Source organism: Trichomycterus rosablanca, chromosome 19 (assembly GCF_030014385.1).
Source record: "Trichomycterus rosablanca isolate fTriRos1 chromosome 19, fTriRos1.hap1, whole genome shotgun sequence".
NCBI lineage: Eukaryota > Metazoa > Chordata > Actinopteri > Siluriformes > Trichomycteridae > Trichomycterus > Trichomycterus rosablanca.
Genome location: NC_086006.1, coordinates 23438450 through 23461099, shown reverse-complemented (window position 1 = coordinate 23461099; position 22650 = coordinate 23438450). Strand labels below are relative to the sequence as shown.

At 39.1% G+C, this 22650-nt stretch overlaps 2 protein-coding genes across 4 annotated transcripts; both read left to right on the top strand.

The window, feature by feature from the left end:
* Window positions 1–698: 698 nt before the first annotated feature.
* Window positions 699–4446, top strand: ube2j2 (ubiquitin-conjugating enzyme E2, J2 (UBC6 homolog, yeast)). Of its 2 annotated transcripts, none has more exons than XM_063015259.1 (7): window positions 699–862; window positions 2442–2572; window positions 2662–2702; window positions 2777–2879; window positions 3419–3557; window positions 3729–3809; window positions 4124–4446. In XM_063015259.1, exons 2-7 carry the CDS (start codon window positions 2442–2444, stop codon window positions 4394–4396), a joined length of 768 nt encoding a protein of 255 aa, XP_062871329.1. In that variant the 5' UTR covers window positions 699–862; the 3' UTR covers window positions 4397–4446. The 2 variants fall into 2 exon arrangements, with proteins under 2 accessions (XP_062871329.1, XP_062871330.1); XM_063015260.1 differs by lacking the exon at window positions 699–862 and adding an exon at window positions 1115–1208.
* A 1435-nt stretch (window positions 4447–5881) lies between these two features.
* On the top strand, window positions 5882–20866 carry hipk1a (homeodomain interacting protein kinase 1a). Of its 2 annotated transcripts, XM_063015131.1 has the most exons (17): window positions 5882–6020; window positions 8301–8992; window positions 9256–9629; window positions 10550–10673; window positions 10778–10897; window positions 10998–11084; window positions 11262–11443; window positions 11529–11679; window positions 12347–12551; window positions 13303–13421; window positions 14624–14758; window positions 15746–15903; window positions 16091–16249; window positions 16636–16776; window positions 17539–17723; window positions 17834–17964; window positions 20330–20866. In XM_063015131.1, exons 2-17 carry the CDS (start codon window positions 8303–8305, stop codon window positions 20723–20725), a joined length of 3357 nt encoding a protein of 1118 aa, XP_062871201.1. In that variant the 5' UTR covers window positions 5882–6020; window positions 8301–8302; the 3' UTR covers window positions 20726–20866. The 2 variants fall into 2 exon arrangements, with proteins under 2 accessions (XP_062871201.1, XP_062871202.1); XM_063015132.1 differs by lacking the exon at window positions 14624–14758.
* Window positions 20867–22650: the final 1784 nt, after the last annotated feature.

The window sequence follows — 22650 nt, the reverse complement described above, 5'->3', positions numbered from 1 at the left end:
GCAAATTGTAATATATCCTGAAATAGTGGTATTTTGTAACAAAATATAATTGTTACATAGAGTGTGCCTCTGTGTCTTTTTGTGGAAGTAAGAATGTTTAACTTTTTTGGGTATACAAGGTGAAAGCTAGTTGCCCTACGACCTCTAACTTTAGATAATAAGCCTGCTCCAACATGTTTACAAAGTATCCAGCCCTCATTAAAAAACCTCTTTTTATTTTTCTGCTGCTAAAGATATCCTGGTCAATTGTACTTGCTGTTATTTTGAGTAAAAATGTCTAGAAGCAGCAACAGCTCAGCCAATGAGTGCCAGGTCACATAAGCTTGCAGAACATGGTCAGCAGGTGGAAATGTATCTGTCTTTGGTGGTGACACTCACTGCTGGGTTTGAACCTGCTTCTGGAAGCAATGAAATCAGATAAAGTGCTTACTGACAGCTTAATGGATTCTGTGTCGATGACCGAAAAGCTAAACATGACTTATTGAATCTTTCCTAGCCCTGAATTAAAATGATTAAATGGGTTTAAATTAGATTTGGTGACTATTACATATACAAGACTTTACAGGTTCTCAAGGTGTGAGAACATGAATTTGATGTAATTTGTTGATGTAAGTTGTTATGGTAAATATGTGATTCAAAAAGAAACAATGATTTAGAGCTGTCAGTGTCATACAGACGGTATATCAGCTATATGAACAGTACTATAAGCTTAGTAGAAATCTTTAACCGACAAAATTTCATGCAAATAATAATTATAAATAATATGCACTTATTAAAAAAAAGTGCTAAACATTAGGCAGCAAGCTAGGAAGTGGGTTCTGGCGACTGGCGGTTACTGAAATAGTGTCACTGGTCTAAAAAGGTAAAGAACATTCAAACCCAGACAATTTGTTATTCATAACACCTCTTAGTGTTATGTAAAAGTACATCATGTCGTAATCAAACTAATTCTACAATCCTGCTGAACTAGTTTAACAGCTTTTATTTTGGAGTGAAACTGCTTGGGCTTTTATTTTCGGTTAGCATTAGCACTGCCTTATGTTGTAGGAGAAATATTAGAATGGTGCACATATGCTAATCTCGATTAGCCATAAACTGCCTTTATGTTTCCATTATTGGTTAATATTTGTGTTTTATTCGGAATTAACTCTGCACCACTGTTGTTTTTGCTGTCAGACCGCAGTGCGAGTGTGTAGAGGAGGTTAGAGGTAGGAATTATGTTCTGTAGGTTGTGTAACTGATTGTTGTTGCTAATACATGCTAACAGCTGTGGGAGGATTATTTACTCTGCTCATGTCGCTGAGCAGAATCATTTACATTCATGTATTCATTATTACTACGTGGTTTTGGTTTAAACGTTTCAGCTGTGCAAGTTATTAACTTTAGCTTGTCACAGACAAATCAAACTATATTCATGATCTTAAACCGATTTATCTTGATCAGGGTCGTGGTGGCTCCGGACCCTATATGGAAACACTGCGCGCAAAGCGGGACATGGACAGGACACCAGTACATCGCAGGGCATCACTTACTCGAGCACTCACCAAAGTGCGATTTAGAGTAGCCAATCCACCTACTGGCATGTTTTGGGCGGTGGGAGGAAAACTAGAGTGTCTGACGCCAACCAACGTGGATAATAGATGGACTGGAAGTGACCACAGACCAGGCTTGTTCCCTTGATCCTGGAGCTGTGCGGCACCCACACTACCTGTGGTGCATCAGTCATCATTAGAAGCAGGAAGGTCCTGGGTTCGATCCCCATTTGGGGCAGTCAGGGTCCTTTCTGTGTGGAGTTTGCATGTTCTCCCGGTGTCTGCGTGGGTTTCCTCCCACAGTCCAAAGACATGCAAGTGAGGTGAACTGGAGATACAAAATTGTCCATGACTGTGTTTGATATTAAACTTGTGAACTGATGAATCTTGTGTAATGAGTAACTACCGTTTCTGTCATAAATGTAACCAAAGTGTAAAACATGACGTTAAATCATAATAAATAAATAAGTAGCCATGACTTAAACAGTGATAGCAATATAATGATAAAATTAGTTTATTTTTAAATGATTATACACATTTAAGATGCTCAGGAACCAAAGATATATACTGATCCCTCACAGACATTTGCTCTCTGTCAGTAAGAAATGTCAAACATTAAAAACATGATCGTACGCTCAGTGACTGCAAGAAAAATTACAGTAGATTTGATTAAATCGGTGTAATTTCCTCTCTGTAAACAACAACAAAAATCAATAATATTGTTCAATAGTTTGATTTTCTTTTCCACATGAGGCTTAACCAGTCCACTCCAAGTTTTTTATCTTCGAACCTGCCGTAACCGTACCAGTGACCAAATTCAAAAAGAGTTCTGGTCTTGGATTATTGTATTAATTACAACAGTCCTACTGATGATCCTTTTAAAATGATGAGTGTTTTTCTTTTTTTCAGATGAGCAGCAACATAAACAAGAGGGCACCCACAACAGCGACACAGAGATTAAAACAGGACTATCTTCGAATAAAAAAAGATCCTGTACCGTACATTTGTGCAGAACCTCTCCCTTCAAACATCTTGGAATGGTAAAACATTTGTCTTATTGCCCGTTATCACCCTCCTAATCTCACAAGTATTTGGCAAAATGACAATTTTACTGGTGTTTTTATTTCAGGCACTACCTTGTCCGCGGTCCTGAGAAAACTCCATATGAAGGTAGAAAAGAGATTCTTTACAATAAGAGTTTATATTTGTGATTGTGTCATTTATTTATTTGTATTTGGCTGCAGGTGGATATTACCATGGCAAGCTGATATTCCCCAGAGAATTTCCTTTCAAGCCACCAAGCATTTACATGATCACACCCAACGGTAGATTTAAATGTAATACAAGGTATGACATTTATTCATCACTGTTAAATGGTGCTGTAAAAATGTTAGCAGCAGTTTGGACAGTAATAAAATTACCAGAATGTGTTTGCTGTTGAGTAAAGCTTAGTTTGATTAAACTGCAGATTTTCACTCTGACATCGGTGGATATAAACTTTACTGATTGTTTGTCACACTAAGCAATTTATTGAACTAAACTTGATCTTACACTGATAAAAAAATTGTTTAATTAAAAGTTCAACATGTTAGCCATCTCTTAATTATTTACATTTTATTAATAAGTCAAGTTAACACATTATACACTGTCAGGCATGATTTTAACCAGCCCTGTAGAATACAACTAACTTATCTTAGGCCTTAAAGTTACTACAGGAACATTATGCCACAATTCAAAAAAAATATTTATTGAAATACATCAGTCTGACATAGAAGTTTACTGAAACATGGAAAGGCAAATATGAATTCCATCCAGAAAATTTGAATGAGTGTAAACTGCCCATATGCAAAAGCGGATGTGTAATAAAAACATATGTTTTCTTTTAGATTGTGTCTGTCCATTACTGATTTCCACCCTGACACCTGGAACCCTGCATGGTCAGTGTCCACTATTCTGACTGGGCTTTTGAGCTTTATGGTTGAAAAAGGTCCCACTCTGGGCAGCATCGAGACGTCCGATTTTACTGTGAGTTTTGACTATAAATAAATAAATAAAGTATACATTCAAACTGTTGTTTATTAATTATTTGTAAAACAGTACTTGTTCTAAAGACACTTGCACCAAACCTGTAATGAATTACACAATGATGAGATTTTGTATCATATGCTCATAATCATTGAACTACATTGTCCCCAGAAAAGACAGCTAGCCACTCAGAGCCTGGCCTTCAACATTAAGGACAAGGTGTTCAGTGAGCTGTTTCCAGATGTTGTCGGAGTAAGTATTGCAGCCAGACTGAAGCCCACAGATATTCAAGTAAATCTGCATTATGCAACTGATTTAGGAATTATCAAGCTGTTCAAGTAAGCTGCCTTATGTGTTAGTACAGATGAGTAATTTTATATCATAATATTTACAAAATATATACTCTGACCAAAAAACATTAGGATAGCATTTTTTCTAAATGTGAGCAGTGGTTGAGAAGTAAACACTGCTAACTATCCTAGCGTTAACATAGGCTAAGAGTAAATGCATAAGTGCATATGTGCCACTGTGAAGAACAGTGTGTGATTCATTATTCTCTATAACAGGAGATCAAGCAAAAACAGCAACTACAAGAGTTGAATTCCCGCTCCCAGGCTCTACCACTGCCTGACGTGGTGCCCAACAGCGAAGCCCAAAATGGACACCCAGCTCTGAATGGACATGTGGCCGCAGGGAATGGCCAGGCTCCTGAACCTCACCAGGGCAACCGCAACCAAGGGCTCCTTGGAGGAGCTCTTGCTAACCTGTTTGTCATCGTTGGGTTCGCTGCTTTCGCATACACGGTCAAGTATGTGTTACGGAGCATCGCCCAGGAATAAACAGAAACATAAAACAGTGAATGGCACAATAAAAAAGGAATTAGACCTAATCTTAAGAGGGGTTTATTTTGTTTTGTCCAATGTTAGACTGGACAAAATGAATTGCACAATGTTGAAATGAACCTTATGAATTGACTAAACAGTAAAGCATTGAAACGGTACATCCAATGCATAGAAGATTTTTACATGTTAGGAGATACTGTGTTAAATATGTTTTATGGTATAGACCTTTTACATATCAGGGTTTGTGTTTGGGAAGCCAACTTGGGTTCATCGTTGTTTTAGAAAATCCAACAGATGAAAGTAGTTGCCTGTAAATAGACTGACAATAAATTATTCTTGTAATATATGTATGTTTTTTATCTTCCTTGATCTTTTACCCCGCTGGGTGAGGCTAGCACATGTCTTCCGAGATTTGGGTAGCCAGCCAATTGAAGCTGCGTATTTAAATGTATTTCTTTGCTTAAATAAAAAAAAATGGTTTATGGTAAGAAGTAAGGTTGCCAGGTGATCTGGTTTGCACTATGGTTTGAGAAAAAATGGGGTTCACCTCTTTGCTGCTGTAAGAATAAAGAGAGCCAGGTGTAAACCTTTGTATGTGTTGACGCTCTATGAGAGAATTCATCTGTGATAAGATGTGCATGTAGGATTCACTCCTGGTAAGGGAGGTAAGTCCTAACCCTTGGTCCTTCTCAGCCAGAGTGGGTGTTATGCATGTGATGTAGGTCGTGAGAGCAATAGGGAAATTAACTTGATTCGGAGAAAAGGGGATACCCACAGTTCAGTTTAGTCTTTATTGTCCCCGAAGGGAAATTTGTTTTGCAGCATGGCATACAACACAAAAATAAAAACACCAAAAACACAGGACAGTATGGATATGAGAGCATCATTATATGGGATTTCTCTGCACATGGCACTGGAGCTGTTATTAAAAAAAAGGAATGGAGCAATGCACCACAACATATTAACTAAAAAAGCACAGAGATTAAAAACAATCTGGATGTTTCAACAACACGACAACCCAAACACACCCAATAACTAAAAACTGGTTTTGGTAGGTGTGTTTGCACAGTCTGCTGACTTAAATTCTATTGAAAATATATGGAGATTTTTGAAACTAAGCGATTATTGTAATCCTTGGAAATCAAAGACAATTTGGGACAAATTAACCCTCAATAATGATCTTTTTGTAGAAAGCTGTAATGACAAACAATGGCTTTACAATAAATCATTGCTAGTAATTTGTGGTGTCTGAATACTTTACCCCACCCCCCTTTTTTTTTAAATAAAATATTAATTTTGATTAATATATATATTCAGCGGCTGCTGTTTCCTTAGGTTTTGAATAATGCCTTTTCAGACACAGATGAGAATGGGCATGCCCAGTCCTCTCTCTCTCTCTCTCCTCTTTGCTTTCACTTTACACTCCAGTTGTTTAGCTGTTGAAATGATGTTGCTGCTTCAGCCATGTTTCAGCTCCTATAATGCAGCTTCACTATGCTGCGCATCAATAACAACAAACCTGGATGCATTTTATGGATAATTTGGAACCTTTCTGGAATAAAAACTATGAGGCCTGAGACTGAAGTCTAAAAATTGCACTAAAGGAATTCAGTGCTAACAGGTAACCATTTACTACCGTATTTATTTGCAAATACGCTAACGTAAATAGCTCATTACCTGTTATCATTATAGCTTACTGTGATATTTTTATGTCATTTTTAAACAGATTTTGTAAGTCTGTGCGGTGCGTGATTGTATCTGTCTTTTGGCTAGCTTGCAAGCTAGCATCGTCTCAAACCGCATAGTAGTGATGTTCCATTTGAGAGCGAGTCGACTCTTTGAACGATTGGAGCCGATTCTTGATGAGTCCAGGAATTGTGTCCCGAGACTTTGTACTAGTACTAAAAACTGCATTTAATTTTTTTACACTTGAAGTTAAGAGTTTACATACACGTCTAAGGAACAAGTGTTTGTAGTGTCTGGATTAAAATAATTTTTCTAACTCTTTAATTCTATTTGGTTGTAAAGTGGCACCAAGAAGAATCTCCTGTTGTTGCTTGTGGTGAAACTAGCTTCATTGATATAATAAAATCTCTAACAATACGTTGTATTTAAAAAAATAGTTATTTTGAGCTATTCTAAGTAAGATGCACGTTATTAACCCAAATGAAATGTCATAACAGTGCAAACCTTTCTACTGAACAAAGTGCCGTTTGGGAGCCAAAAGAGTCGACTCTTTTTTGTGCCGAGTCAATTTGTATGATTTAAAAGACCTGGAACACTTTGTGTGAACACTATTTTTGGAACACTAGTATACTTTGTAGTATAGTACAGGATCGTCGTTAATGTACTGGTGCACACTATTTAGTACGCTAGTATGCGTTTGGGACGCAGCCTTGGTAACATTGCTAACTGTTGCTAGCACTGACGTTAATATTTTTGCATTGTTGCCTGGTGACGCTGTGCTAATGTTTATTGTACTAATTTGTATGTTACCTCAAGACACTTTACATTTCATATAATTTATATTTCCAAATACTCGGTAGTAAAGGTAAATTTAGTTTTTTTTAGAAAAAATAATGTAAAACGTTAGCTCCACCAGCTAACCGCTAACCATGTAAACATTTAGGTCTTTAGAACAGTACAGGTTAACAGTAGCGAACACACGTATACGTCCCTGATATCTACAGTTCTTACATTTCTTGTTAAATTCAAGTTCAGTTTGTGGACACCTGACACCCAAACATCTCAAACCATGGGCACTGGGACGAACTTTGGTTCCTCTTTGCTGCTGTGACAGTCCTCACTCATAACTTCAGGGACTGATTTCTGTTCAGCCACAAGAGCCTCAGCCTAGACACTTATTTATTTATTAGGATTTTAATGTCATATTTTACACACCATGGTTACATTCATGACAGAAACTGTAGTTACTGGTTACACAAGATTCATCAGTTTACAAGTTTAATGTCAAACACAGTCATGGACAATTTTGTATCTCTGATTCACCTCACTTGCACGTCTTTGGACTGTGGGAGGAAACCGGAGCACCTGGAGGAAACCCACACAGACAGGGGGAGAACATGCAAACTTCATACAGAAAGGACCCAGACCACCCCACCTGGAGATCGAACTCAGGAACTTCTTGCTGTGAGGCAACAGTGCTACCCACTGAGCCACCGCGCTGCCCAGGTTAGGTACTGATGCTGGAATTAAGGCCAGATTTACTTAGCATTCCAATTCATCCCAAATTTACTGGATGCAGTTAAAGTCAGGGTTTTGTGTGAACCAGTACCCACATTTTTTACCTTTTTCTTTTTTTTTTTGTATTACCATGCTAAAACGGGAATGTTTCCTCCCCCAAAATGATGCACTGTTACTGTTTACTTTATTTTTGAGTTGTATTTTGTTGTAATTACAATAAACATGTAGAAAAATATTGCAGTGTCACTGTATATTTGATGACTCAAGTTGTTTTACTACTATTATACAAATAATAAAAATAACAACAGTAATAATAACAAAATATTAATTATACAAAGAACAACAAATTAATAACAGTGCCTCCTGTTGCTGAGATCCTTGGTTTGAATCTCAGCAGTGCTACTGGCCGGTTAGCTGTTCACACAGACATGTTTGGCCTGAGGATTGGAAGAAGAAAAACAAGAAACAAAGAATGTTGTTTTTACATTACAGTAGCAGTAAAGAAATCACATGAACTGGTTTGTTGGAAAAGTACAGACATTTAATAATACTTCTCAGGTATTATTATTATTTTTATTTTTATTTTAATTATGCTGGAATAGGGAAAAACAATTAAAAGACAAAAAATAGCCCTGTGCATCATGACAACATATGCATTTCAAGTAATTCTTGTGTTCTTCTTCCTTTTGTTTCTTAGCTATGGCCTCCCAGCTCCAGGCTTTCTCCTCTCCGTCGATTTCCTCCAGTGGCCTCTCGCACTCCAAGAAGCTCAAGCTGGAAAAACCAACATGGGATGTCGAGAGTGGCTATGGCTTGCAAAGCCCCGGCCAACCCAGTGCATCATCACCTTCAGCTTCAGATTTTAATGCCAACTATGGCTCCAGCAGCCTTGGTTATGCCCCATCCAATGGCCCCCGTTCGCAAACAGTGGTAAGAGCTCCAGACAGCACCGGCAGTGTCCCTGGACCTTCCTCATCCTCCTCTTTGTCATCCTCATCATCTTGTCGAAAAAATGTGTACCAGAAGCAGAGTGGCATGAAGAGAAAGAGCGAGGAGGCAGAGAGCAGCGACAGTGTGCAGATCCTGGAGGAGCTCTCGGCCCCTGTGCTGTCCAACCGTGCTGGAGGTGGAGGAGGAACCACCACGGCACAGTCCATTGCTCACTCCACCTCCACAGCTAAGAGCAGCAACTCGCACAGCGAGGGTGATTACCAGCTGGTGCAGCATGAGATCCTATGCTCTGTCTCCAACAGCTACGAGGTGCTGGAGTTCCTCGGCCGTGGAACCTTTGGCCAGGTTGCCAAGTGCTGGAAACGTGGCACCAATGAGATTGTGGCCATCAAGATCCTGAAAAATCATCCATCCTATGCTCGACAGGGTCAGATCGAGGTAGGGAACTGATTGCTGCTTTGGTGGTGCATGAACTTTTGAAGTTCACTTACACTTGTGAGGGTTGTGTAGGCCATAGTGGACCTGGGCATAGCAAACGCCTAAAACATTGGGCTGTTAAAGGCAATTTGCCCTTTTTATGTTTAATTAAAAAAAAAAAATCTTTGTATAAGCTTATAGTAGTTTTTGTTGGATTTATAAGTATAAAGTCAGTATAATATTGTGTGTAAATTTGACAAAAATGATTAAATCTTCTTTTATAGGTGAGCATCCTAAGCCGGCTGAGTACAGAGAACGCTGACGAATTCAACTTTGTCCGCTCGTATGAGTGTTTTCAGCACAAAAGTCACACCTGCCTAGTTTTTGAGATGCTGGAGCAGAACCTCTACGACTTCCTAAAGCACAGCAAGTTCAGCCCACTGATGCTAAAGTGCATTCGGCCTGTCCTGCAGCAGGTGGCCACTGCTCTGATGAAGCTCAAAAGCTTGGGTTTAATCCATGCTGATCTCAAGCCTGAAAATATCATGCTGGTGGATCCCATCAGACAGCCGTACAGGGTCAAGGTGATAGATTTTGGTTCAGCCAGTCACGTCTCAAAGGTGGTGTGTTCTACCTACCTGCAATCCAGATACTACAGGTAAGACAGGCCGTGAAAGTTCACAATGTTTACAAAGTGTTTAATTATTCTGTAGTACAAAACAAACTGTGGCATTGCTTTATTAATACACATAATAAAAAAATTTTCATTTCAAGTATAGGAAACATTTGTGCTACACTACAGTATATGGTCAAAAATTATGTGGACACCCTTTTTCCTGCGAGGCTGAAAATGACAATTTTCGTGTGAAAAAACTTTAGTGGCCTGCCACATGGGTTTAGAAGTACTTTGGAAAACTGTTATTTCACTTAACACAGTCTGACACTGAAAGAAATTCAGCCCAAAACTCAATGCAAACTTAATGCAAAGAGGAAGACATTCATTAGTTCTATGCAGAAATGCAGCTGAGTTCTCTGGGTCAAGGCTTATCTCAGATGGACCAAAAAACAGTGGAAATGTGCTGTGATCAGATGAGTCCATGTTTTACTGTGTTTTTAAGAAAAAACGAACGATGGGTTCACCAAAACAACGACATAAAGGAGCAATTAGATATTTATCAGCAAAAAGTGCAAGAGCCAACTTCTGTCATGGCATTGTGGTGCATGTGTGAGTGTGTGTCTGCAGTCCAAATCTTTCTCTGTATGATGCATCATGAAGAGGAGAATCATGAGCAAAGAGGCAATAATGAGCAAAACAAAATGTCCCAACTTTTCTTAAAATTAGGATTGTTTATTGTGGCTATGTAATTTCCCTATCATATAAATAAACTTACACATATATAAGTGCTGGGAAATTTCCCATTATTTTGTGGCTAAAGTTAATTTAAAAAGTCCAGTCCTGGTCATTATTTGCTACTATAAATCATTTTGTATTAACCCAATGAAAATACTACATTTTATTAGCATAGCTGTTTACTGAATCACTAACTGATAAAAGAACTTCTTTCTTTTTTGATCCAGAGCTCCTGAGATCATTTTGGGTCTGCCATTCTGTGAGGCCATCGATATGTGGTCTCTGGGCTGTGTCATTGCTGAACTCTTTCTTGGATGGCCACTCTATCCTGGAGCTTCAGAATATGATCAGGTCAGCACGTACAGTGGATGGAAATGGCTTGACATGTTTTGCCTTGATTGCAGCCGAAAGAAAAAAATATTTGTCATTAAATATATCAAACTTTGTGTCTACAGATCCGTTACATCTCACAGACACAGGGTTTACCAGCAGAATACCTCCTGAGTGCAGGCACCAAGACCAACCGCTTCTTCCACAGAGGTCCAGATGCTAGCTACCCACTGTGGAGGCTTAAGGTACTTTAGCTGGCAGCACCAAACTACCATCTGTTTTAATATGGTGTTCTAAAAGTAAACTGTAAAATTTAATGCATCTATTTCCACTCATTTCTTCCAGACACCTGCAGAGCACGAGGCAGAACTTGGTATCAAGTCCAAAGAAGCTCGAAAATATATCTTCAATTGTCTGGATGACATGATGCAGGTTTTTATTAAATTTACTATTTCTATAGCATTTAGTAGATGTTTTTATCCAGAGTGACTTGCAAAGGATTACTTTTGCATCTAATAACTTTTTTTATGTTGACATGTTTGTTCTGATCTAAGAAAGCTGCAGTGTTGTTCGTGGTGTGTCATTTTCACATGTGTATTTCTCCTGCAGGTTAATATGACTAGTCTGGATGGCACAGACGTTTTGGCTGAAAAGGCTGACAGGCGGGAGTTTATTGACTTGCTGAAGAAAATGCTTGCACTCGATGCAGACAAAAGGATCACGCCGATGAAGACCCTCAACCATCCGTTCGTGACCATGACCCAGCTGCTGCACTTTCCTCATAGTGCACAGTAAGCTGGCCGTATTACCTCATTCTTTAAATGTTAAATGATTTTAAAGTGTAATGACTTGAAGTGTTTTTGTATTTTTGCACAGCGTGAAGTCCTGCTTTCAGAACATGGAGATCTGCAAACGCCGCTGCACCGCCTTCGACAACAACAAAAACCTGTTTAGCAGCAGCAGTGGGCCGAGTGCGGCCGCTAACCTTACTGTCACCTTCAGCAGCCAGCTGAGTCAGCACAGTCAGGTAGGAAACCCAGTACACAAGCTCCCCAGCATGGATAATCTGTGGAAGCTACAGGGTTTAATTAAACATTCGTATGAGCATGTTGTTCATCACCATGTTGGATTTGTCATATTTATTATAGTCATAATTAAAATTAACATATGCAGGGTCTTAAAAAAGTACTAATTGTCCTGTAATTATGTGTCACTGTCATCAGATTTAGTCAACAAACTAAATGGGAAAATGTCTAAAAGTTAAGTCTTAAGTTAAAGACAAACAAACATTTCTGCCATCTAAAATATGCTAATCTCGTTAAACTGGTAAAGGACCCTGTTCCTACAAGCCTCTGACATCCAGCATTACAAACAGAAGAATAGTGTGTTTACAGTTTTTATAACATCTTGTTACAAAAGTGAATTGAAGATAGATAAAGGACTTACTCTGAATATCTAAGTGCACATGGTATATATGTAAAACATGGCCTTAAAATACAAACAATAAAAAAACCAATAAGAAAGTACTAGTAATGATAGCCATAACCTTGCAGAACCACAAGGAGTTTCTGAGGAGATCAGATAGTTCTGTTTTTGCTGTAATTACACTGGCATGGAGGTTTTACCATTCAAGAGTGCTTAACAATGTAACGTGAGTGAATTTTCAAACCATTTTTATCATTCTCTCCTAGCAGATGGCTCCCTCTGGTGGTCCATCCCTGTCTTTGAGCAGCAATGTTCCTCTGCTGAACTACCAGCCTGGTCTGTACCAGCAAGCCACCATCAACATCCCGGGTCTGACGCAGCAGAGTGTGCCACTGCAGACCAGACACACACAGCTGTGCACACAGACTGAACCCTTTCAGCAGACACTAATAGTCTGTCCACCCACCATACAAGGTTTCATAGCACTCTTTCATTAAAACTATAACTCATCTCATGTTGGTTTTAACATATGTAGAGATGACAATATAGGTTCATGCATTCTCATTAGGTAAAAATATAAACTGCGCAGGACATGAAAATATTAATTAATAGGAATGTTTGGAATCCTCCAGCCATTCCTAATAACAGTGGCAGTACAACCCTACATTTCACATTCATGGTACTTGCCATTAATGTCCATAGAAAACCAGAGCAAACTCAGTTTTGGCTGTGTCCTAAACTGCACAAACTTAACTAAATAGTATGGTCGAATTAGTGCACAGTGCACTACTACTATGTAGTACAGAGCATGTACTAGCTTTCTTTGTTCACAGGACTCTACACAAAAAAACACACAAAGGATGCAAAAATGGGTCTGAATACTTTCCGAATCCACTGTGTATCATTAAACTTCAATTATTTTTAGCTCATATTGGCACATAGCAGATAGTCTAACAGTAAGTAGCAGGCCACCTAACAAAGTTTCTGTGGACGAATGTCTTTGTCTAATATTTTTAATATAGAATGTGATTTCTCTTTCAAAAGTAGTCGTCACAAAGTATGTGTCTTTATTAGAAAATGTCACTGTTGCTATGCATTGACTAGTTTGACCCAAATCCAATCTAAACTATCGTAATCAGCTATACAAGAAGTGTTAACTGCTATAAAATCTGTATTTTTTAAAGAAATACAGAATCATTTGTCAGTTTCATTTCTTTTTCATCAGGGCTTCAGCCTTCTAGCAAACAGTCTGGGTATCCAGTGAGGATGGACAACTCTGTTCCAATGGTCCCCCAAAACCAGTCCACCCAGTCCTTGCACATCCAGCCTGGCATGCTGACCCAGGTAACACTGGTGTGTGTGTGTATGTAATTGGTTGTGTTTTGTTCTGTCCTGCATGTCCTGCACCATTGCTTTTTCTGTAGTGTTTGACAATGCTTTGATGTAGGAGCTTTAGAAGTAGCATTAATCTGTTGTTATACATGAACTGTATTGTGCTTGTAGATTTTTATTTGGATTAGGCATCTGTGTTGATTTATAGAACAATATTTATTTGTTTAACATTTAACATCATTTTTCCTGTACCAGCTCACTTCCTCTTTTAGCACAGTGAGTTTTATCATGTACAGCACAATGTGATGATTGCTGAAAAATCCAGATCATGGGACAACTGCAGATCCAATGTGGAGCTTTACAGTTGCTTTTATACCTGCAAATAAAGCCATAAAAACTTGACACTTTCTGCTGCATGTAGATACATATTTGGTAATTGCACATCATGCTGTTTCATTTTCCTGTTTTTGCTACTGCATTATCAGGACACCAATTTATCATGGGGCCTCGGTCAGTCATGTCTGTATGTAGAACCCCAACTGGCCGATAATGAATTGAACCCTGAGTCCCAGCATTATTGGGTTAGCGTCGTTTAACGCTGTGCCACCTGAGCGCCTCATTATGCTGTTTCTACCTAAAATGTTAATCTGGTTATGTTTTTTGCAGATGTGAAAAATGATACAAACACATACAGAATAACTATTCTAGCTGCCAGAATCATACGGTGGATGAGTTTACCTTGAGGGCACATGGTAATCAGATAAGTGCCAAAAAATCATCTGATTACAAAAACCGAACCTTCTTGCTGTGAGGTGACAGTGCTACCCACCAAGCCACCGTGCTGGCCATTCATTTAGTAGATTTAAAAAATGTTTAGACCTGTTGACTGTAACAGACTTTTTTATGCAGCCTGGTGAAGCCAGTAATAAACAGATTGCTGGGCAAATATCCAGCTAATTCATTTAGATGACAGATAATTCTAATTTAGGTGTAGTTATATTAAGATTATATCATTTGTATTAATTGTATTAAAAGAGTATGCTGTCTACATGATCATTTAAATAATGAGATTACTGCTAGAACCTCAAATTAATTGGATTATTAGTGGTTTCTATTTTATTAAAAGGAAGTGACGAATTTGACACTTCTTTGCCCCGTACAATGTTTTCTATTTCTCTAACCCCCTTACCCCTGCCTTGCTCCTCCCACTGCAGGGCACCTGCACACCACTGATGTTCGCTGCCCCACACCCCCCTGCAGCAGGAGTGCCCCCCCTTTACCCAGTGGCCCTGGCACTGGGCTGTTCATCAGCAATAGCCGGGCATCTGGAGGCAAGCACAGCCATGCTGGTAAAGCCATGCCACGGCTCACGCAATGTCCTTCCTAAACCTGTTCTCCTGTCCTTCAGTCCCCTTTTCCTTTCCTACTTTACCCCCAGCTTGCTCTAGGGCTGTCTCTGAGCATGATGGGACGCATGTGGCTTTACCAAGCCTGCGCTACTGCTTCCAGCTTCAAGCTTCCAGTGTCCACCCCAGCTCCCACACCTAGTTAAAACAATTTTTAACAGATCTGAAATATATGTGGGTACAGAACCAGGGTGCAAAACAAAACAAAAAGGAAATAATTGTATGTTTTTTTCTCTTTCCTTTGAACACATTGATCTTTATTTCCTTTATTAAAAGTAGTTAATCTCATCTGGCTTCCTCACAGCACCTTTGATTACTACACAGTTCATCTCTTATATATGTCTATAGAGACTTTGTCCTGTTGCTATATAATGTTCTTTTGCTTTCTTTTTCCATTAGCAACCAATGACCTTCTGGGTCTGCAGAAGGACTCATTTATCTTGGAAGGAGGAATGAATATATTTAATTTAAAAAATGAAATTTAAAACTGATTATAAATATATTATTGATGATTATTAGTGGTAAACATGAATCAGACTTCAAAGCTAAAGTGACTTTTTGTTGTGTGAGTTTACCCTGAACTGATTGGGGTTAATGAGTAAAGTGATTTCCTTATCAGTAACTTTTTATGATTTATTTCAGCTGCCTAATGAGCAGAACACATGCAGATGATTCATGCTGGGAACATTTTTTTCCACAGCTCTCTTGATCTCTTTTTTGTGACTGTAAGGAGGTGCATGGTTTTGTGAAAGTTTTTACATACACTTTTCCTTTATGAGAGCATAGCCTGACTCACCCAAATGCTTCATCCATGTTGCATGTGCTTGCATGCATCTGTCAGTCAACATTCACACATGTGCAACATGCATACATTTGAATTGTATTGAAAATGTCGTGTTTAATATCCCGTCTGTCTTCTGTGTTTTTTAGCAGGGCTGGCCTGCAGGTGCTCAGCAAATCCTTATTCCGTCCACCTGGCAGCAGATGCCCGGCATGGCCATCCATGGTACAGGCCAATCTGTTCTTACAGACTCTCCTATGGGGTCGCTGCTGGCCGACAGCTCTGGCCAGTCCAACACCAACTGGAGGTCTGTGCAACACTAATCTGCATCAGGATTATCATTTTTATCCTTGCTGTATGACTATTTTTAACCAGTATACTTTAGCTATAGAAACCTCAGGCAGAGAGATGCAAAGGTGCTGCCAGATTTGTACCATTTGCGTAAAAGTTGTGGTTCTACTGCTGTGTTTGACACTGCATTTGTGTGTTATTAGGGGACGACATGGCGGTCAGTGTGACGGCATGCAGCATGAGACCTCACAGACGGGATGCCATGTGACCTCACAGTCTCTTAACATAGTTGGAACCAACAGCCGCGCACAGCAGAGCGGTGTGAAGAGGTCAAAAGGTCGCTATGCAGAGAACAAAGCCAGGTATTTCCTCTGTGTTATTTTGCTGTTTGTTAAAATGCATTTATGCTAATCAGATATTTCAACTGTTGTAATGGGGATTGTAATGGGCACATTTGAAAAGAGCAATGCTATTTGATTATTGCATCTTTACAATTGCATCTTTAATGCCTTCTAAAGTGGCATTAAACTCAGATCTCTGAACTCAGACTTCAGTGTTTTTGATCATTCATTTCTCATACTGTTTACTTATTAGGTTATTTCAGTATTATTTCTTTAACATAATGGTGATTTAAATGCCCATCCCTAATTTGTAAGATCTAGAAGCACAAACCACCTCATTCTACTGTGTATGCTGAGGCAGTTTGGTATAATGTGTGCTAAGTTGTCCTTCACGTTCCCGTCCCCAGGCCTGTCTGCTCTGGGCTGCAGAATATTGGTGACCCATCTCAGCCAATTGTCATTTCCGACACACCCAGCCCGGTTGTCAGCATCATCACTATTCCCAGTGACACAGAGGATGAAGATGACACCAAAGTCCCGCCCACCAGGTGACATTTCCACCTCACTGCTTCATACTCAGTCATACTGCAGTCATTTTAAGTTCTAACACTTTACTATAAAAATCAGGTTGTCCTAGTCACAAAAGTTGCTATTGTGTGGAGTACAGACCTTTTATTTCTCCACTGCTACTTACACACTATGTTCGAAAGTATGTGGACACCTGACCATGAGCTTGTTTGACATTACATTCCAAAATTATAAACAGTAATATAGGTTGTGGTCAGGGCACCGGGCAGGACACTGGAGTTCCTCAAAATCAAACTCGACAAACCGACTCTACATCCAAAATTGCATACTTCCATACTGAACAGTACACAAAAGCAGTATGTGAGCACGGGTAGTGTGTTTGAATATGTAGTATTCATTAAACAGTATCTATTAAAAAGTACCCGGATGACCTACTGCATGGGCAGTCATTTTTGAGTATGCAAACACAGCACACTGTTGTCTGATAATCTACCCCATAATTCAGTGAGGCTTTAACTGTGGCGATGTGACGTTGGTAAAATTGTGCACGTCAAATGCACACAATTGCATACTGAAAGAGCTTACTGCTTTACTGGCTTCAAATTTAGTACGTACTGTTGTAGTATGTGATTTTGAACGCAGCCCATGTCTGCTGGAACAGAAAAAGACCTTACATAAACTGTTGCCCCAAAGCTGAAGAATATCTGAAATCAATAATAATACATGCTTCTTTACCTTTGGCTATTTACTGCATTAGTAACTATTTTATATCTTTAAATTAGTGTGAACCAGCGAGCGAACGTCATCAGCTGTGTGACGGTGCATGACTCTCAGGACTCGGACTCGTCCAACTGCAGTCCCCTCAGTCCCAAACGTCCGCCCAACTTCACAGAGACCAGTGGCTCCAAGTCTCTGGCTGTTGTGATGCCCACTCTGAAATCTCAGCCCTGGGAAGGAGCAACCCAGGGTGAGTCACCTGGTCCACACTCACCCCCCCTAAAACCCTTATGAGACCAGGACTGTCTCACTGTTCAGTTTGTGAAGGTTCTCATAGTTTCGTGTGTTGGTGTTGTTTAGAGCAAAACAGCTCAGCCTCTGGGAAATCAAAGAAGAGTTCGGCGGTGCAGTCTTCCAGGTTAGGAGTGTGGAGTGCTGAGCGGCATCAAAGAACAGTGACCACCAAATCTCAGCCCCTCAACCTGAGCCAGGTACACCAACCCTCATACTTCATCTGAATTAATGCCAGACCAATTTACTGTACACAAGTTTTTAATCCTGTTTGGTTTTGGATAGAAAATGAAAAATCTACAGAGATTTCACTATGCATCTACAGCAGACAATGAAATGTCAAAAAGCTATAATGAAATGTGGGAGTTTCTGGCAACCTGACAACAATAGAAAGGCATATTTAACAGATTTAGAGTTGAAATGTTTTACTGTGAAACTGTTGATCTTCTGACAGTATTTGAAAGAGGCTAGTCTACATTTAACAGAACAGAATTGTGTGTCTGGAAGAATTGACAAACAATAGCCAATAAATCTAGATTATTTGAAAAAGATGGAACGGATATAAATATAAACTTTAAATATAAAATATAAATGCTAACAAGTATAACATTCAAAAACTGAGTTACAAACTTTGAACTTTAGTCATTTTCTTTATTTATTAGGGATGCACTGATAAATTTTTTCCTTACGATACCAATATCACATTCAAGTGTTAACAAGTATTAACAAGTGTTGGTTAATGTTCAGTACCATTATCAATACCGTTTTTTCTAGCGTAGCTTCTTGATACACTGTGACGTTGTTTGTATGGACAACTTTATTCGCATTGTTACCCAGTGGTTTGTATTTGGTCATACAACTAAGTTATTTGGGAAACCAGTTGTTTTTTCTGGCTCTAAACAGTCTAATAGATGTAATACTTTTGGGACAAACTGAAAATATATCCAGACATGACCAAGGAGAGGAACAGCCAACTTCAGCAACTACCAATAGAATTTATTGTTTTCACTTGTTTTTACTTTGTCATCATGGATGATTAATTGTAGGTTGATCAATAAAAATGGCAGTTGTATACATTCAGAATTAAACCCACAACAAAGTAAAGTGTGCAGAAAGTTAAGGGGTCTGAATACTTTTTGAACACACTGTATACACTGCCCAATTTGAGCTCTTGGTTCCTATATCAAGTCTGTTTGGTAAGTGAACATGACAGATTGAAATCAAAGTGGGCCAGTGGTGAGTTCAGCTCAGACAAACTGTTCCACTAGAAAATGTCTTTAAGTCAAAGAAGTTCTAGAATAGTCTGTGAGCTGGTTTTATATTAAGTATATTTTTGTATATTCGGAAAAGAGAACAGTAATATTCTAGGGCAGATTTTAAATAAATCACTGGTCTCTGATGTTTTCACTCTAATATCAGAATAGATGTTGTATTCCTCAAACCCCATGTCAATCAGAGAGCAGTTCCACTGTTGTTTTTTGCTATTGGTGCATTATTTGGACAGCATGTCTCTGAGGTAATAAAACAATCAAAATATTTCACATTTAAGCCTCCAATATTGAGCCAAGCTGATTGAACCGGCTGTATAAGCTTCAAAGCGCTTATACAATAGTCCACTGTCTGCTTTATTGATCAGTGAAAGTGCTTAACAAAATAAATCCAGCATGCCTCACTGCTTTTTTATTTTGTTTGGTAAGAAGTCTTTTTACTTCTCATTGGAAAATACTTGTGTACGACTAATTAAAGTACTTCAGTGCTTAACACTCCGATGATCGACGCGAAAATATTAACCATTTTAGGTTTAGAAGAAGATATACTTTATTTGTCATATATACATATACAGGTGTACAGTACAATGAAATTCTTTCTTCGCATATCAGAGCGCAGGGTCAGCCACCTTACGGCGCCCCTGGAGCGGACAGGGTTAAGGGCCTTGCTCAAGGACCCAACAGTGGCTGCATAGCAGAGCCTGGATTTGAACCGCCAATCTTCGGGTTGATAGCCCAAAGCTCTACCCACTAGGCTACCACTATCCCACTCACTCTTAGGTTTAGGTTAATTTCTTAATTGTGAAATCATATTTTGTTTACTAGGTAAGATGACATGCTAATGTTAGCATTATGTTGGTGCTATCATACACAAGGATTGTCAAATTCCTATTGTATGTGTTTGAATTGAAAGTTTGCTATTCTGTCGTTTAGATATAAATAAATTATTACAAATAACACAATCCTAAAATCAGTCAGACACTCAGCAGTGAGCGTGTCTGGGAAGGTCGATAGAGTTCTCTCCTTATTGCCAATGCAAATGTGACCTCTGCAGTCTGGTTGAGGTGCCGTCAAGACTATTTGAGGATACACGTAGTATGACTCTCTGTTTGCTGTATATCTCTCTGTGAGAATTTACTGCTGGCTGGTGTAAAGAAGCCGAATGAACTGCACATGTGTTGTTAGGGGCAAGTGCTAGTCTGTCTCTCCGCTGCCAAAAACATATATGTATGTAAACTTACATGAAGTAAGAGTATCATCTAATATATTGGGCTCTTTTTGCTTCATCACACTGCAGGTCCAGCAGCCTGCAATGTCATCACACGACAGATCAGGGGGCGTATCCCTGAGACGTCAGCCCACCTATCCTCCTGTCGGTCCATCACGCTCCTACAGGCTGCATGAGGCCTCCCTCTTTAGCTCCGCCCCTAACCTGTACGCCTACCCGGCCTCAGCAGCTCTGGCCTCGGTCTCTCAGGCTGTGGATCAGATGCACCACGCGGCCGGCTCTTCCTCCTCCTCCATCAGGCACACCCGCGCTGCAGGTCCTTACTCCGCCTCTCTGAGTCTCCTACAGAAAAGCAGTGCCATGGACCTGATGAGTCAATCAGCCTCGCACTGCCAACAGCAGCAGCTGCCCGGGCAGCCGTACCCCCTCAGCCAGAGGAAACTCAGCCAGTACCCCTATCTGTGAGAGATGATGGCAAGTCTGGGCATCAAAATCAAACGATTATGAAAATGAATACTTACATTTCCTGTATGATTTTAATGTTAGTTTTAAGTGGTATTTTTTTATTTTAAATCTTGGTTAAGTCCAGTGTGGAATTAATATCTACATGTGATTTATAGCTGTTCAGACTGTTTACATTAGTTTCTAAATTTTAACAGAAGTTGTGACTGTATAAAACGTTTCTCATTATTGTGAAGAGAATTTGCTCAGTACACATATTCAAATGATGTGGCAGCACACAATATTTTAATGCTTTTAATGGAAAGTACAAAAGATTACCTGGTTAGACACGTTGGTTCCTGTTAGTAAAGAGTTTCAAATCAATTCAATTCAAACTCTCAAAAACATGCAAAAGGTAGGTTGGCCTGAGTTCAGAGAAGTTAGTAAATCTGCCATGACCTACAATAGACGGCGGGCCATCCAGGTTGTATTCGCCCCTTTTACATAGTGAATACTGGTGTTTTTATGTGACACTGGTTTTTCCGAGACCCAGATCAGGATGAAGTTACTAAAAATAAATGAATATAATGGCTAAAATTAAAGGTTAAAATATCTAAAACTGCAGAGGGGGGCAAAATGGTGCAACTGCTACTGAAGGTAAATTAGCTGCTTCAGATTGCCTTTAGGTGTGAGTGCATGTTGACCCGGGATGGATTTTTGGAACTGTCCAGGGTGTTTCCCAGTCTTCTGCCAAGTGTGTGAATTGGTGCTGGACTCACCATGATTCTAATCAAGATGAAGCAATTGAATGAATGAAAAAAAACCCAGAACCAACTTTGACACTAAATCTAAATATCAGTAATTTGCTAAAAATAATATAAAAACTGATATTTTAAAATTGGAACGATAGTAAAAACTGGTGCGCACCGGAGATGCCTGAGCATGAGAAGATGCATGGTAATTACGAACATTGATCTTGGTCAGGAAGCGTCATGTTTTTAACATGTGTTGTAAAACGAAGACATACGTTCATTTCCATCATGTTTCTGTTTAACAGTTGTACTATGTTTATGAATTTAATACTATGACTTTGAATGGAATTATTATTTAATAGAAATGCTTGTTTTGTTTTAACATTTTATTTCTTTACAGTGCCTTTGACTATGTTAGCACTTCTGTTTTATTGTATTTAAGTGTGTAAGACATGGTGCTTCAGTAGCAGTCTTGTGTTTGTTACTAGATGTTTTGCTGACAGTTGCAGGTTTATGTGGAGTCCTAGATGCTACATACACTGTTCAGTCTGTCAGTGTATGATACAATGATACAAGAAGAGAGATGCATTACTAATCTGTTTAATAACATTCTGATTTTATACTGAGCCATTTTAAGGCTGATAGTAGGTGGTGATGATGTGTGAAGCCGGTGGTGATACATCCAGTACCCCATTTAGCACTTATAAAGAACCATTAATGTAATTGTTGTGCTGATATGTGCCTAGTGTGATGTTCCAGTGTGTTACACTGAATGTGAGTTGGGGTTTGTTTGTTTGTTTGTGTTTATTGGCAACAGTCACAGATTAAGACCTGTTCACACTGGCCAGTTATATACACTCACCGAGCACTTTATTAGGTATAACTATCTAGTATGTACTCAGTAATTATTTTATAAGCTCCACCTACTACCCCATTTATCAATCAAAAGGATTCCCTGACCAGATTTTGTTTGGATGGTGATAAGTGGGGTACAGTGAGTATCAAGACACAGATATGGCACAGTAAATGTATACCCTTAAAGTTTATCTGTATGATAAACATGGCTTATGAAATACTGAAAACTGTAAGCACTAGCTGGGTGTACCTGATAAAGTGCTCATTAGAGAGTGTGTGTTTATATATGAACAGCTTTTGCTTTTGCAGTTTGCAGGTCGTGATTATTGTTGTTTCTGCTAT

Excerpts from the sequence above, each read along its gene's own strand:
- ube2j2 (XM_063015259.1), top strand. The coding sequence starts at position 2,442 with ATGAGCAGCAACATAAACAAGAGGGCACCCACAACAGCGACACAGAGA. Across the intron at positions 2,880-3,418 it reads AGATTTAAATGTAATACAAG|ATTGTGTCTGTCCATTACTG; the intron begins GTATGACATTTA and ends GTTTTCTTTTAG. Across the intron at positions 3,558-3,728 it reads TCGAGACGTCCGATTTTACT|AAAAGACAGCTAGCCACTCA; the intron begins GTGAGTTTTGAC and ends CATTGTCCCCAG.
- hipk1a (XM_063015131.1), top strand. The coding sequence starts at position 8,303 with ATGGCCTCCCAGCTCCAGGCTTTCTCCTCTCCGTCGATTTCCTCCAGT. Across the intron at positions 12,552-13,302 it reads CTGTCCACCCACCATACAAG|GGCTTCAGCCTTCTAGCAAA; the intron begins GTTTCATAGCAC and ends CTTTTTCATCAG. Across the intron at positions 14,759-15,745 it reads AGGCAAGCACAGCCATGCTG|CAGGGCTGGCCTGCAGGTGC; the intron begins GTAAAGCCATGC and ends TGTGTTTTTTAG.